The 17533-nt window shown below is 43.9% G+C and overlaps 1 protein-coding gene across 1 annotated transcript in view; it reads right to left on the bottom strand.

Moving 5' to 3' along the window:
* The window catches only part of LOC147100058 (protein FAM227B-like), a 293117-nt gene that overhangs the window by 227201 nt on the left and 48383 nt on the right, over window positions 1-17533 (bottom strand). The window contains exons 7-8 of the mRNA XM_085968963.1: window positions 14014-14140; window positions 9476-9595 (exon numbers count right to left, since the gene is read on the bottom strand). Of these exons, the coding sequence (XP_085825089.1) occupies window positions 9476-9595; window positions 14014-14140 (247 nt within the window). The remainder of the gene's footprint in view (window positions 1-9475; window positions 9596-14013; window positions 14141-17533) is intronic.

Here is a 17533-nt window from a genome sequence, read left to right as displayed (position 1 = left end):
TGGCCATTGGGATAGTGGATGCATTGGTTGTCATCTTCCAAAATTCTATAGATTCTGGAATGGTTCCTGCAGATTGGAGGATAGCAAATTTAACCCCGCTATTTAAGAAAGGAGGGAAGAGAGAAAATGGGGAACTACAGACCTGTTAGCCTCACATCAGTAGTTGGGAAAATGCTGGAATCTATTATAAAGGATGCAATAACTGGGCACTTAGAAACTAATAATAAGATTGGGCAGAGTCAACATGGATTTATGAAAGAGAAATCCTGTTTGACAAACCTATTGGAGTTCTTTGAGGATGTAACTACTGGAGTAGACAAAGGGGGAACCAGTAGATGTGGTATACTTGGATTTTCAGAAGGCCTTTGATAAGGTCCCACACAAGAGGTTGGTGAACAAAATTAGGGCACATGGAATTGGGGGTAATATACTAGCATGGATTGAGAATTGGTTTACAGGCAGAAAACAAAGAGTAGGGATAAATGGGTCTTTTTCAGGATGGCAGGCTGTGACTAGTGGAGTACCGCAAGGATTGGTGCTTGGGCCCCAGCTATTCACAATCTATATCAATGATTTGGATGAGGGGACTAAATGTAACAGTTCCAAATTTGCTGATGATACAAAGCTAGGTGGCAGTGTCAGTTGTGAAGAGGATGTGAAGAGGCTTCAGGGGGATCTCGACAGGCTCAGTGAGTGGACGAGAACATGGCATTTGGAATATAATGTGGATAAATGTGAAGCAGAACAGCAGCACCAACAGCAGGAGCAACAACAGGAGCTCCAACCTGCTGCTCACCCACCTGAAGCTGCACAGGCCAAAAGGCGCCAGCGCAGGGAAGCACGTCGCCGCAGGAGATACCCCCAAAACAGGGTTTACAGACAGAGTATGAGCTTCCTCAACATGACTGAGCAGCAGTGCCAAAGGAGGCTCAGACTTTCGCTAGAGGTAGTGGGTGACATCTGCGCAATGCTGCAGCAAGACCTGGAGCCCAGAGGAACGGGTGGACACCCCTTACCAGTGGCCGTCAAAGACACCACCGCACTCAACTTTTTTGCTTCAGGCTCATTCCAGGAATCAACAGCAGACATCAGCAGCATCTCCCAGGCGGCCGCACACACTTGCATCATGCAGGTAACCGATGCCCTCTTTGCCAACGCGCACAATTACATCAACTTCTCCAAGAATCAAGCAAGTATAACCGCACGTGCGGTTGGATTTGTTAATCTGGCAGGCTTTCCAAGGGTGCAGGGCATCGTAGACTGCACACATGTGGCCCTTAAGGCACCCCATCACAATCCAGGTAGTTTTGTCAACCGCAAGGGCTTCCACTCCCTCAACGTGCAGCTTTGTGTAACCACAATAAGGAAATTTTGCATGTTTGCGCCAAGTACCCTGGCAGTTGCCATGACTCCTTCATCCTGCGGCAGTCCAGTGCGCCTCCACTCTTCAGTCCATCAGATCAACTTTGCGGATGGCTACTTGGAGATAAGGGCTATCCCCTGAAGACGTGGCTAATGACACCATTGAGGAGGCCATCCAAAGAAGCCGAGGAGCGCTACAACTCCAGCCACATTTCCACCAGATCCATTATTGAGCAAACCATCGGCTTGCTGAAGATGCGATTCAGATGCCTTGATAGATCAGGTGGAGCCCTCAGTACTCAGCAACCAGGGTCTCCAGAATCGTCGTGGTCTGCTGTGCACTTCACAACATGGCACAGCATCGTGGCTTGCAGCTGCCTGAGGTACAAGTGGCTCATTGCATAGCCTCCTCAGATGAGGAGGAGGAGAGCGAGAACGAAGAGCTTGTGGAGGCGCATCCACCAGCGGCAGCAGCACGCGAGAACATTGCTGCCCGGGATGCATTGATCTTGGCCAGATTTATTTAGGCTGCCCAATCAAACACATTTGGCTCGCACCTTCTTTTCCTTTTTACATACCTATAGAAGCTTTTACAGTCTGTTTTTATGTCTCTCGCTAGTTTACTCTCATATTCTATTTTCCCTTTCTTTATCGATTTCTTGGTCCTCCTTTGCTGAATTCTAAAATCCTCCCCATCCTTAGGCTTACTACTCTTTTTGGCAACATTATAAGCCTCTTCCTTTGATCTAATACTATCTTTAACTTCTCTTGTTAGCCATGGTTGGACCACTTTTCCTGTGGGATTTTTGTGCCTTAAAGGAATGTATATTTGTTGCAAATTATGTATTCATTCTTTAAATGCTAGCCATTGCTTGCCTACCATCATACCTTTTAATGTAGTTTCCCAATCTTCCTTAGCCATCTCGTCCCTCATACCTAAGTTTGTTTTTATTAGATTTAAGATCCTAGTTTTGGATTTAGCTAAATTACTTACAATCTCAAAATAAAATTCTATCATATTATGGTCACTCTTCCCTAAAGGCCCCTTTACTACAAGGTTATTAATTAACCCTTTCTCTAAAATATTGAATCATAGCATGTTACAGCACAGAAACAGACTATTTGGTTGATCAATTCTCTGCCAATGTTTACAATTATCTTAAATTTGTGCCCTTTTATTACAGTCTTGCCGATCAATGGAAACAATCTTTCACTATTTACCTGTTAAAAACCTTTCATAATCCTGAAGGCCTCTCTCAGGTCATCCCTGATCCTGAAGTGGAAAAAAGCCCAAACTTCTCAATCCTTCGTAACCATATCCCTGGTAACATCCTAGTGAATCTACACGGCACCTTTCCTTTGTTATACTCTTAACTTGTATTTTATATCAGCAGATGTCTTGCCCGATTGGTGACAGTTCAACATGCAACTTATTAATAAAAATAATGATCAGATATACCACTGATAATAATAACTAATGTGATTTTCTGAGAAACATAATTAAAATAAAAAATAGCATTTCCATACACTAGAGCACTGACAGCATGACTCAGTTGAAACTCATATTCGTGTTGATACTATACTCCTGAAAATTTATTCTCTGGTACACAAAACTAGACAAATGGTACTGGAGATTTATGTGATGCCTTGGGAGGAGGAAATGGAAAACTTTTGAATTTTAGAGAAATAGATCATTTAAGATATAGGCTGATGCTCCAAAGCAGTACTAAAGGAGTGCTGCATTGCCAGAGGCGATGGGTGTAGAAATTGGACCCCATTGCGCCTGTTTATGGGACTCAAACAGATGCAACAAGGGACAGTTTTGAGGACCAACATTCCGTGGCCAAAGCACACCTGAAAGACATCCAACCCGGTATTAAGGCTGGCCATTTTTCAGGCGTCCTGGCAACTGCCCAAAATAAGCATTAGGCTACTTACATATGGAAATGTGTGGCCAAATGCCTGTTATAGACCCTTTTGAGAAACTGGATATCGCAGAGCAGAGCAGGAGCCAGACCTGCTCCGCTCCAGGTTATTCAGCGGTTACTGCGGCCTAAGCAGCGGTCACCATCAAAAAGTTCGTTTTTAAGAAAAAGAATTGAAAAAACCGTACCTGTGAAGCCAGGAAGAGCAGGAGTGCTCCCCCAAATCCACAGTTTCCCAATCACCTCCCTCCCCAGCCATTCCACTGCTCCTGCAACCATCCCCCCCCCCCCACCCCCACACACTTCCTAGCGTTTATCTTTGGACCACTGCGGGCCTCATTATTTGGGTGAACTGCCGGCGCCTGTAATGCCTCCAAAGGCAGCTTGCCCATTTTAAAAAGATGAATTTCGGGCCGCATTACCACACCTGAGGTCCGAGGCCCAATTTCAGGCAGACCCAGGTCTCCTGGTTGCGCGTGCTCTGAAAACAGGTCTAAAACAATTTCTACCATAATATCATTTGGTTGAGACATTAAACCAAAGGTAGATACTATGGGTATCTCTACTTCATCATTAGGCGTATAGAGTTGTGGTGTAGGTTGTCCCTTTTCGGATGACTCTATGATCTGGTCAGCATGGCGCCTTATTATGCTTCCTCCAATGTCCACGGTATACATCAGCGGTCCTAGTCGTGTGCAAATAGTTCCAGGCTGCCATTTCTCGGTACGGTAGTCCCGGGCCAAAACTTGTTGACCTATCTGGAAGGTTCTAGTTGGCCTTTCATTCATGCCTTGAAATTGCCGGTTCTCCACGTCCCTTCTGATGTTTGGCTTGATCAAATCCAGCCGGCATCTTAGGCTTCTATTGAAGAACATCATGGCGGGAGTTTGGTTTGTAACCATATGTGTTGCATTCCTGTATGCAAACAAGAAGTTATCTACCTTATGCTGAAGTTTTATGTCTTCATTACCCAGGGCCTTTATGGCCTTCTTGAAGGCCTGGACAAACCTTTCAGCCAATCCATTGGTGGCGGGATGGTATGGGGCGGACGTGTAGTGCTTAACCCCATTGTTTTTTAAGAACTTCCTGAATTCTTCGGACACAAATTGCAGTCCATTATCAGAACAGATCTGTTCAGGCAGCCCATTCCTGGCAAATATGGTCCTTAATACTGTGATGGTTTTTTCCGTGGTGGTGGAGGACATCTTTATTACCTCCGGCCACTTGGAGTGTGCATCAACCGCGATTAAGAACATTGAGTCCATAAATGGACCAGCAAAGTCAATGTGTACCCTTTGCCATGGAGATGAGGGCCACTCCCATGGATGTAGAGGGGCTTGTGGTGGAGCGTTTTGGACCTTCTGGCATCCTAGGCAGCTCTTGGTCATTTCTTCAATGTCTCCATCGATACCTGGCCACCATACAAACGCCCTGGCTAGGTTCTTCATTTTCACTCAACCCAGATGCCCCTCGTGAAGCTCCTTTAGCACTTTATCCTGGAGTTTGGGTGGAATCACCACTCTGGATCCACACATCAAGGTTCTTCGGCACACTGACAGCTGTTCTCTTCTTTGCGAGAATGCTGGCAACAGTGTTTCGCCATGTGCTGGCCATCCCTTCACTGTTAAATCGTAGACTCGTGAGAGAGTCGGGTCATTTCTCGTTTCCTTTTCAATGGCAGAATTTGTTACTGGTAGACATTCCACTATGGTAGAGTGAAACATCTCCACTGGGTCTACTGTAGGTGCCTCTTCTACCGTTGGCAACGGTAGGCGCGATAAACCGTCAGCATTCCCATGCTGTTTTGATCCTTTGTATTCTATGTCATATTGGTGTGCCCCTAGAAAAAGGGACCACCTCTGTAGCCTTTGCGCTGTCATAATGGGAACACCCTTTTTAGGGTTGAATATGGAGACGAGGGGTTGATGGTCAGTCAACAAGGTAAATTTTTGTCCGTGTCACTCCCCATACCAGGCTGAGTGCTTCCCTGTCGATCTGGGCATAGTTACGCTCAGCTGAGTTCAATGAGCGTGACGCAAAAGCTATCAGCCGCTCAGAGCCATCAGGGAATCTATGCGATAATACCGCTCCTACGCCGTAAGGGGATGCATCGCACGCCAGTCTGATTGGCAGTGATGGGTTGTAATGAGCCAAAACTTCCTTGGACGTGATTAAGTCTTTGCATTTATGGAAGGCATGTTTACAGTCTTCACTCCATTTCCAAATTACTCCTGTCTGTAGCAGTTCATTAAGAGGGTGCAGAAGAGTTGATAAATTACTATCATAAATTTTTACCGAACTTATCAATCCCAGGAACGACCTTAATTGTGAGACATTTTCAGGTGCTGGGGCTTTTATGACCGCTTCAATTTTTTCAGGTGATTTATGCAACCCTTCCTTGTTAATTATGTGGCCACAATATGATATTTGTTTCTGGAAAAATTCGCACTTGGGGCGATTTGCTCGTAGGCCCCGTTCTCTCAGCCTAGTGAGCACCTGCTCCAAATTGGCAAGGTGCTCGTTGTCGTTTTCTCCTGTTACAAGGATGTCGTCTAGGTAGCATTGAGTCCCCGGAATCCCTTGGAGGACTTGCTCCATCGCTCTTTGCCAGATAGCTGGAGCTGATGCTACTCCAAAAACCAGTCGATTGTACTGGTACAGGCCTTTGTGTGTATTTATCGTGAGATACATTTTAGAGGCCTCTTCAACCTCCATCTGTAGATATGCCTGTGCCAAGTCAATTTTGGTGAAACGTTTCCCTCCGGATAGTGAGGCGAAAATATCTTCTATCCTCGGAAGAGGATACTGTACCGTGTGAAGGACCGGGTTTACAGTCACCTTGAAGTCTCCACAGATGCGAATTTTTCTCTGTTCTTCAGATTTATCATTATTCAACGTTTTCTTCATGACCGGGACGATGGGTGTTGCCCACTCGCTCCAATCTATCTTGGATAATACGCCTGCCTTCTCCAAATTCTCCAGCTCTGCCTCGACCGCTGGACAAATTGCGTATGGCACCGGCCTTGCCTTAAAAAACTTGGGAATTGCCGCATTTTCCACTTTTATTGAGGCGGTGATGCCTTTCAAGGTTCCTAGTTTCTCTTGAAACACTTCCTTGGCGTTGGCCAAGATGTCTTTTAATCGTTCAGGTGTGACGTCATCATCATTTTTTTCTTTACTGGTCACCGTCAGTGCCTGAATGGAGTGCCAGTCTAAACGTATCTTCCTGATCCATTCACGTCCCAACAGCGGTGGACCACCATCTTGTAGAACGTATAAATACAACTTCTGTATTTCCTTGCCGTTGTATACAACAGGCACCCTTATTTTTCCTTTGGGGTATACTTTCTGTCCCGTATATGTTTTCAAGATAATGGATGTGCCTTTTAAAGGTATATGCGGAAATAGCCGCTCGTAATCCCGTCGATTTATGACGGTCAGAGCTGATCCTGTATCTAGCTCCATTTGAACTGGGGACCCCGCTATCGTGAGGGTAACCCAAATGGTCTGGTAATCTTCTTTGGCAATTACATTATGTAATTTGAGACAGCTTAGTCTCTTGTTTCCGGAGTCGCTATCGCCCTTCTGGTCTTCGGAGCTACTGTCCGTCATCATTTGTACTTTCCTGTACTTTTCCTTATTGCTTTTTTTCCTGTCTGTGGATTTTTTTTGTCCAGATCGGCATACACGTGCAATGTGTCCAATCTTTCCGCATTGCCTGCATGCTTTGTCCTTGAACCAGCAGTCCTTCTGGTCATGGGTTGTTCTGCTGCAGCGATAACATCTTTCAAATTCCCGTGTCATTTCATGGGTGCCGTATTCCTGTGGCTTTTGCTGTATCTCTGCAGCTCCTCTTGCGGCTGCTTCGTATGATACAGCCATACTGAAAGCCTTGTCCAGTGTCAAATCTTTCTCAGAAAGCAGCCTTTTCTGTGTTCCTTCACTTAGGAGACCACAGACGAATTTGTCTCGAAGAGAATCTGCCAGTCCTGCCCCGAATTGGCAGTGCTTTGATAGCTTTCTTAATTCGGTGAGGTAATCAGCGTTACTTTCATTCTTCTGCTGATTCCTCTTGAAGAATTTGAATCGTTCCACTATCAGCAGCGGTGTTGGGTTTAAGTGCTCCTGTAGGGTATCAACAATCTCCTTAAAATTCTTGTCCTTTGGTTTGGCTAGAGTGATTAAGTTTCATAACAGCCCGTATGTCTTTGCGCCCATTAGATTTAGAAGTACTGACGCCTTTTTATCATTTTCTATTCCATTTGCTGTGCAATATACCTCCACCCTTTCCACATATGTGGTCCAATCCTCTATATCGTTATCGAAAGCATCAATATTGCCAGCCTTAGGCATCCTGGGAAAAAAATGGCGCTTCCCGCGTTTTCCTTTCTTCCCTGCAGAAAAAAAAATGGTGCTTCCCGCGCTTTCCCGCCGCTGCTGCTGCTGACAACGCTGTTTTCCGCGTTTTTTTTTAATTTACAGGTGGAGACTCGTTCCCGCCGGACTCTCTGGGACTTTTCCCCCCCTCTGCTTGGTCCGAACACCGACCTGCTTTGCAGCGCCGGCCGTCTCCCGAGTGCTCCCCTCCTCTGTTTCTGTTTGCCTCCGCCTTCGCTGCTCGGCCTCGCTGCAGAGCCAGCCGATGGAGCCCCAGCCCACCGCCCAGGAAGGATTATTGCAGTACCTGCCACCAGCTCGGCTAGCTGGTGAAACCACAGTTTTTTTTTTCTTGCTTTTCTTTGACTTTGGACGTCTGAGGAATCGATGTCCTTGAGGTGCTGCCGAATTGCAGGTAAGTCCGTTTCCAATTCATCGCCACTGTTGTATCTGTGTGTTAATAGAGACACTGAAGGCAGGAGTTGGTTTCACAGGTGTTTACTGAACAAAGTCTGGAGGTCAACTAACTGATACAACACAATATACAGGCTTATATAGCCCGAGTGGCCATTACCGGCATTACAGTACACAGGGGGCTCTTAAAGGCACATACACTACAAAGACAAACAACTTATATTACTTTAAATTGTTTCTACTGACAACAACAACAACAACTTGCATTAATGTAGCGCCTTTAAAGTAGTAAAACAGCCCATGGTGCTTCACAGGAATGTTATCAAACAAAATTTGACACCAAGCCACATAAGAAGATATTAGGTGATGATCACTGACATAGGTTTTAAGGAGCTTATTAAAGGGGGAGAGAGAGGTAGGAAGGGGGAGAGGTTTAGGGAGGGAATTCCAGAGCTTTGGGCTTAGGCAGCTGAAGGTACGGCTGCCAACGGTGGAGTGATTAAAATTGGGGATACGCAAGAGGCCAAAATTGGAGGAGCGTAGAGATCTTGGAGGGCTGTAGAGGAAGAGGTTACAGCGATAGGGAAGGGTGAGGCCATGGAGAGATTTGAAAACAAGGATGAGAATTTTAAAATCGAGGCGTTGCCGTACCAGGAGCCAATGCAGGTCAGTGAGCACAGGGTGATGGGTGAACGGGATTTGTATTATTGTGTGAACAGTTGAGAAGCTACTTGATTGACTTTCTGCTTATTTTGTGAGGATGGAAAGCTTTAAAGAAAATTAGCTAGAAATGACTGTTGGTGGGCGATGTCAGCAGCCAAATATTTAATACATAATTTGACATTTCTCTATCTGTTATTTTAGTAGTCATTAACCCATTTAAAATAAAACGATGGACAGGAGGAATGTCATAGAACATGTTAGGTGTTCATCTGCAAATATCACAGAAATTATATTTCTAGGCTTTAATGACTCACAGTAAAAGAAACTTTAAAAATTGCAGGAAACAGAGCACCTCCTTACATCAGGGATTGAAAATTTAATTGTTTGAGTGTGTGTCTAGATACCAGATTCTGTGCAAATTAGAATGTTTGCAAGTAAGTAATATGCTACAATACACAGAACAAAAATATTTGCCTGACTCAGTTGTATGTCAAATGGTGGTATTTATGTGTCTTGTCAAGCTTGATTTCAAGATGGCACACAGCCTAATTTTCTGTGTCTGGACAAACCACTCTAGCTTTATCCGACTGTGTCCAGTGATCCACCTGAACATGGTTATGAAAAGGGAGTCAGCGTCTTCCTCGAGGGTCAGACTCCCTCACCCCTTCTTTTCATGCTGTATATATAACTACATCGAATGAGGTGACTATAGGCAGTGAAGAACGGTAACCTACTTAGTTTGAGCTCTAATGCGGCCAGAATTCTTGCTTTTCTGTCAGGACCTCTCTTGCTGATTGACTTCTCTAGCCATTCCAGATTCCATTTTCTCCAAGAAAATCGTTCTGGCCTTAGCCCTATAAATTACAACAAGAAATGAAAAGTGTGAACTGTAAGGTGGAGTAAGAAAACACACTTTGTACTTTGTTTACGTAAAAAATTGTTAGTTACTAAGCATTTAATAATCACTTGTTACCATTTTTAATAAAACTATAAATAATACTGATAATAAGCCAAGAAAAAATATTATTGGAATATATATTTTTAAATAAATTGGCCACAAAACCCGCACAAAATAATGGGCGCTAAAGGTGCTGTGTGCTGTTGGTTTTGGGCCAACACATGCACAACAAGCACAAAACCAACAAGAGACTCCATACACATCTGTAATTCATCCGCTGACCATATTTATTTTGCATTATAGAGAAGCTAAAGATGGCTGGAAGCCTCAATATAAAAATACCAAATTGACTACTCAGAAATGACAAACAATGGGAAATAAGAGCACTAAAACTTTGCATGTTGTTTTTACTTGTTAAGATCTGGAGCCGTGCTGAATTTCAATAATGCGCGATGTGGTTTTTATAAGTTAATATCACTCCTCCCCTACACGCACACTACTTATTTGTTGGGTATGATTAACTGGCCAACTCACACAACTAAAAACTGCTGAACTATTATGTTCAGCATTTCACATTAAATTAGGCTTGAAGTCTATATATGCCATTTGGGAATGGTTATGAAGTGAAATACCACTTTTATGAAATTAACCCACGCAACAAAAAACAATTTCCTACGATAAACAATGACTAGGGTGCTCTGTTATCCATGCCAGCAACTGTAGCCTGATTATATGCCTCTGGATCTATAATCGGACTGCAACTCCTAGCACGAAGGGCAGAATTTAAAACAGAGTATTTTTTTAAAGAGCAGTGACATTAAAATTCTGCTGGCATTTCTATTTAAAATAATTTACAAGATAATTAACAGTTATATAACATATTAACTTATTCATTTCTCAGTTTATATTTACACATATTCTATGGCAGCTGAAGCACTATTTTTTTAATCTACCGGTTCTTGCATGTTTATGAACAATGTTAATGTCTCTAGATTTAAAGCCCTGGGGGGGAGAAATTCGGTATCGCCCCGTTTGGGGCGCAATTATCGGCCGGACGCAAAGTTTAGCGCCTGGTGCAAATTATCGCCTCCGACTGCAAACTTGGCTTCTATCGCCCTTGGAGGTGATTGGAGCGCTAAATCAGGTGCTACACACCTCTCTTAAGACGCTGAGGAGCGAGGCGCTACCTCAGAGCGCTGGCAAAGCTCAGGTGATGTCAGTTGGCAATGGAACACAGACGCACTGGCGCCGGCCAGTTCTTAAAGGGGAGGGTCGATCTTGCTCTCCAACCACACCCTGCTCATTGCAGCCTTGAATCTCGGCCTGGACAGACCTCAACTTCAAATCTGCTGCAAAGAACAATGGAGAGGCCCAGGGAACGAGCTCAGCGCTTCAGCGACCGGGCCTTGGTGGCTCTGGTTGGCGCAGTGGAGCACTGAAGATCAATACTGTACCCACAGAGTGGTAGGAGGCCATTGCCCCGCGACTATAGAAGAGTGTGGAGGGAGGTGGCTCAACACATCTCCTCCAGGAGCATGGTGCCCAGGACCCACACCCAATGCCGGAAGAAGTTCAACGACCTCACTCGGGTGGTCAGGGTGAGTGGCTGCTTTTCAATACCTCTACATCCCTCCATCTCAACCTCACTCTGTGGCCAGAGGGTGTAAATACCCCAAATGCCCAACACTCATCCAAGACCTATGGCCATCTCATAAAACACACACGCACATTCCACACCTTGCATATATCAAGGGCTGTTCAACTATGGGAGGCACATCAGGCAAGCACATGGCTGCACATTTACTTAGGCGCCGTCCTTTTTCTTGCAGGCCAAGCTATCTCATAATAAGTGGCAGCAGCAACGGACGGGTGGAGGGCCGGCTCAGCTGCAGACCCTCAGCAATTTGGAGGCGCGTGTCCACAGGATCGTTGCCAGCCAGGTGATAGGTCCCATGGCCACTGGAGAGGTTGATCCCCTTGGGGACAGCAATGGTAAGTTCATCAGCTTTCTCTCCTTTCTCATTCTACTTGAACCTCACAACACCAGCCTTTTACACTTTCAATCCAACTTACTAAATCTCTCTAGTCCTTGCTCCCTTACTGCCCCCCCTGTCCTGACGCTAAAGCCACACTTGTACCTCCCTGCTTTCAGATGGTGAACCACCAGCTGAGCAGCCTGGCCCTCAACCAACCAGTGGGAGCGACGTCGCAGGTGAGGAGGAAGAGGAAGCCGGAGCCTCAGTGCCTCCCGAGGGTGATTTTTTTCCTCCCTATCCCAAGGGTGCTGAGCCTAAATGTAGCGACCTTATCATCAGCTTGGATGTCTCCAGATAACTCAGTGCAGACCTGGGATGAAACTTGGGTCATTCACGGTTCATATGACTCCACGCCAATTGAGGTGGTGCAATTACCCACTGAGCCATTAGGCAGGCTAAATTTAACGCAAACTGGCCCCTAATAATTGACTAAATCGGTCTTATTATTTACCTAATAAATTACCACTGTGTTAAGTCCACATATGTGGTATAGCAGTAGTATCACTAAATGTACTCACAAGACAATTATGGATCAGGAAGGCCATCTTACCTCAACCATCCAGAATGACTTGAAAGTCCCCCATTGCAGCACCCAATTGCTTCTTAAATGATTCTGGAGTTTTCACTTTCACTACTCTATCTGGGGGCCATTCCAAATATTGATCACACATTGTGTGGAAAAAAAATATCAGTCCTAATTTTGCCTTTTACTACTTTAAACTTGCAATGCTTTGTCCTACTCTCACATTTTAATTTAATGTAATTTACCAGATCTAACTTTTCCAAACGGTTTAGAATTTTGTATACCTCTCTAAGATCACATTTAGATACCTCCTTTTAAGGGTGAAGAGTCCAAGTTTCTCCAGTTTTTCCTCCTAACTGAGACCTCTAATACTGGAGAACATTTTAGTTCTACATTCTATTGACTGTTAACTGTTGCTGTGCATTGGTTGGGCATTTTGAGCATTCAGTCTACTGAGACACCAAGATTTTTTTCAACTTCATCCTTAGCAATTTCATTAGAATTCATGGAGTGCAGGTGTTCCCCATTTTTCCATCATGCAGTACTTTACATTTGTCTACATTAAACTTCATCTGTTGTTGTTTCCCAATTTACATAATTTATCTAACTCATTCCGTAATATCTCAGCTACCTCCTCTGTTTTTTTTTTATTCGTTTATGGGATCTGGGCGTTGCTGGCAAGGCCTAGTTGCCCTTGAGAAGGTGGTGGTGAGCTGCCTTCTTGAATCGCTGCAGTCTGTGTGGTGAAGGTACTCCCACAGTGCTGTTAGGGGGGGGAGTTCCAGGATTTTGACCCAGCGACGATGAAGGTGTGCTGTAATTGCAGGGCATCTCCTCATGTTTCCCACCAATTTGTCTGCTCATGTAACAAGGCACATTGACCAATTTGCAGTGGATATCCAAGTCCAAATCATTAATATCAATTAGTAACAGTAGTGAATTCAAAACCAATCCCTGGGACACCCCACTCAGTATTCCCCCTGCCCTTTATCTAATACAATGTTGTCCAATAGAAATCATTGACTAATCGCAGGCGTTACGGTGACACAATTTTAGCCACTTACACATACAGATAAATGCACTTCAGAAGATAAGAAAGTACACATGCATAGGATGTGTGCCATTTAGAGGTACCTTAAATTATTAATTGAGCTAACTATTCTAATTTAAAGCTACAGATAATCCAGGATAGTCCCGTACAACATTTGTACTATTTAACTATTCAATCTGTTTACCTTTGACTAAATGTGATTAAATAATTAAGACATTTCACGTATATTTTCTTCTGGCTGCTAATATGGGCAAGTAGGTCAGTGCAAGTATGAAAAAGGAAAATCTGATTTATAACTTGCACTGGCTTTTCCGTTCACATTAGCAAGCAGAACAAAATAAACTTCAGAGAGTTAGTTTGTTATAAATGCAAAACAATCTTAAAGAAAGGCACGTCAAAAAGAAAACTAGTCATTTCCTGCTGTTTTTTCGCAATTTGAAAAGGAACCTGATTTTACAAATAGCTATGAACCTACAGAAAAACCATTACCCTCTAACTGACTTCACAAACTCCTTAGAAGGAATTGCCATTAACTGACCTCAGGGTATGCCTACTTTACAGCAACTCCACCTAGTAGTGAGTTTCAGCTCCACCTTAGCAGCAGAACAATTGTGTGTTACAAGGTCGAATGCTCCTGGCCTTATTAACAGCAGATGCTGCGATTTATTGCAAGCAATATCTTGGGAGATCTGCTATTATTTAGAAATTTAGAAATAATGACAGTATAGACCGCAGACTAGAATTAACAGTGAAATAATTCATACCTGTTATCCAAAGTGAGATGAGTTCAGTTAGCTCATCCTTAAATTCATCACCAAACTTATTATGTGATTCTGGGAAAGACTTGTAGAAAACTGCAAAGATAGCTTGAGCTAAGCAATCAGGATATACCTAATAAAAAAAATCAGAAATATTGATAGAATAAGGTAGATTTTCAGGTCATCCAGCTTGATTGCACAGGTGCTGAACAGAGACCAGAACATTGGGAGAGACTTTAGACATGAATTTTGCCTGACTCCTGCTCACAATGTTTTGTCCAGCTGCATTTTGTGTGCTAGAGTGCTTGCACGCATTTCATGTTAAGGCCCCAGAATGCATGCAAAAATATTGAAATGAACACTTGATGCAATATTTCTGATTTTGCTCTTTCTCCTTACAAAGCCCATTTTGAATGGAAGCAATGGAAGCTCCAAGTGCAAATGAGCTCTTAAAGGGAACACGCTTTCGCTTGAGCAATACAACCTTGATTTTATTTTGTTGTTGCGATATTTACAGTACCTTTTCAATATGATGTTATTTTTAGCAGAGATTTTTATCCAATGTTTCTGAATAATTAATTAACTCATAAATCTTTGGAAGTGACCATTTTTATTTATTCATTATGCTAAGTTTTAAATGTCCCAGTCCACTAAGTCATCAGAAAGTGGAATCTAAAGGAATCATTTGCAGGACATCAGATGACCAGGAACAAGTGAAATAGAGGCCATGAGAAAAAGTTATTTTACTATCAATTTTCACAGGAGCTCAAGGACCACAAGGCAATTAGGTGCAATCTGCATAATCCCACGTTAGCAACAAGAGAACGTAAAATTTATGTTGGAGGTATTTCATGGTGGAAATGGTACAAGATGAAAGAATATATAGCAGGAGATTCAGGAGATATTTAAGTCATACTGGCCATACATATCATTAAGCCAACCTAAAGGCTTGGCATATCTATGTGTCAATAACCAATGACAATAGTATCCACAGGCTCTGGGTCAGCAAGGAGCCAGTTGCAGAGCTTTGTTATCTGCCACAATGGCACCTGCTGTCACCTTGTAACATAGGCATGACACTGCCATAAACTATGAAGGTTACTTTAGGCATTAAAATGTTTGCCTTAGGCTTATTGCATTCTGTACTGTTCACCTAAGAGGAGGGCACCCTAAAGTTCCAGAAGGGCAAGCTCTTCCTCAGAGCCACACGATGCAGCATAACATCCACTCTGTCAGCCACAAAACAAGGGGTTGAGTTTTGTGCACTTCATCGCTTACCCCCATTGGGTTTCTTTGCTGGGTACTTCTTTCTACCCTTTCCCCTTTCAGCCTTAGTAAAAGGGGCCTAGAGATTGAAATGCTTTTTGAATCTTTGTAAGAATTTTTGCCACTCTATGTGACCACTTACCTTTAAGTGGCCACATCCCTTTAAATTCCACCTACAGCATGCTTTTCTCTTTCCCACTCCCTCCATAAGGCCAAAGCTGCACTGGGAACTCTGAATAATTATGAAAATGAGCTGACCCAGGATATTTGTGTACAGTCAGTGTTAAGTCTGTGTGTTCTAGTTGTAATTACTAACACAGACTACAAGATTAAAGTTCAACAGGTCTTTACTGGCTGGAGGTCAGGACTATACTAAAATACAATATTACTACACAGTGCTTATATACCGGTGGTCACCACCGGTATTACGTATACAGCAGCCAGAGAAAGTAGTACATCTCTTAAGGTGGAACAGGCTTAAGTTCTCTTAAGGTGGAACAGGTTACATACACCACAATCCTCCCTTTTTAGCTTAACAGTCATATCCCCATTTAACATAACATAATAACATATATAACTTCAGGTATAAACAGTTCAAAGGTTCAGTCTCTCAGGAGGCCTTCTGATTCGGTTTGGATAACGCCTTTCAGTGGTCTCTGATTCCTGTTGCTGAGGTGACTCCTCTAGTTGGTCTCCCATGCATTGGGTGTTATCATCCTCAGGTACATTCCCTGCTGAGGTAGATGCTTCAGGTTCATTAACGTCTTCCACAGTTGTCTCTGTCGCAACCATGGGTTCGACCCTTGCTCTCGATTCTACCAGTTGATCCGCATGACGCCTTATCACATTGTTACCAATATCTACTGTGTACATTAGAGGTCCTTGTCTGGCCCGAATTGTTCCGGACTGCCATTTTTCGTTTCCATAGCCCCTTGCCAACACTGGTTGTCCTACGTCGAAACTTCGAGTGGTCTTGTTATTAATATGCCGGAACTGTTTGTTTTCCACTTCCCTCCGCACATTTGGTTTTAACAAGTCCAACCTGGACCGCAACCTCCTGTTATAAAACATCATGGCAGGACTTTGGTTAGTCACTGCATGAGCGGCGTTTCGATATGCCATTAGGAAATTGTCCACCTTGTGCTGTAGCGGAATCTGATCATCGTTCATGGCCTTTATTGCCTTTTTGAATGTTTGGACAAATCTCTCGGCCAACCCGTTTGTCGCCGGATGATATGGGGCAGAGGTATAATGTTTCACCCCATTCTTCTTTAAGAATTTTTGGAATTCTTCCGACACGAACTGTGGTCCGTTGTCCGAACAGATCTGTTCTGGCAATCCGTTCCTTGCGAATATTGTTCTTAACACCGCAATTGTCTTTTCTGAAGTAGTGGTATTCATCTTGATCACTTCTGGCCATTTGGAATGTGCGTCCACCGCAATTAGGAACATGGAGTCCATGAATGGACCAGCAAAGTCAATATGTACGCGTTGCCATGGGGCTGAAGGTCATTCCCATGGGTGTAGTGGTGCGATCGGAGGTGCATTTTGCACTTTTTGGCACCCAGCGCAGCTTTTCGTCAACTCCTCTATCTGTTGGTCAATACCCGGCCACCATACATAAGCCCTAGCAAGACTTTTCATCTTAACTCCCCCCAGGTGACCTTCATGCAGTTCTTTTAGAACTCTTTCCCTTAACTTGGGAGGAATAATCACTCTTGTCCCGTACATCAAAGTACCATGGCAGACGGACAGCTGGTCTCGCCTTGCCGAGAATGCCGGTAACAGAGGATCACCACGTGTTGGCCATCCTTTCACTGTCACCTCGTAGACTCTGGACAGTGTCGGGTCGTTCCTGGTTTCTCTTTCAATACTTGCATTGGTGACTGGTAAACACTCGATGATGGTCGAATGAAATAACTCAACAGGGTCAACTTTCGTCGTTTCTTCTTCTTCAGGTAGTGGCAGGCGCGACAGCCCATCAGCATTGCCATGCTGCTTCGTACCTTTGAATTCTATTTGATATTGATGTGCCCCTAGGAAAAGGGACCATCTCTGGAGACGCTGTGCTGTCATCACTGAAACACCCTTCTTAGGGTTAAAAATGGATACCAACAGCTGATGGTCTGTCAGAAGTGTGAATTTTTGGCCCTGCAGGTAATGATTAAACTTCTTCACTCCCCATACAAGGCTGAGAGCCTCCCTATCGATCTGCGCATAGTTGCGCTCAGCGGAGGTCAATGATCTGGATGCAAACGCG

The sequence above is a fragment of the Somniosus microcephalus genome, chromosome 27, assembly GCF_052327205.1.
Source record: "Somniosus microcephalus isolate GS21.2 chromosome 27, FLI_Smic_1.0, whole genome shotgun sequence".
Taxonomy (NCBI): Eukaryota; Metazoa; Chordata; class Chondrichthyes; order Squaliformes; family Somniosidae; genus Somniosus; species Somniosus microcephalus.
The sequence above is the reverse complement of the archived record's forward strand: the minus strand, read 5'-3'. Positions and strand labels throughout refer to the sequence as shown.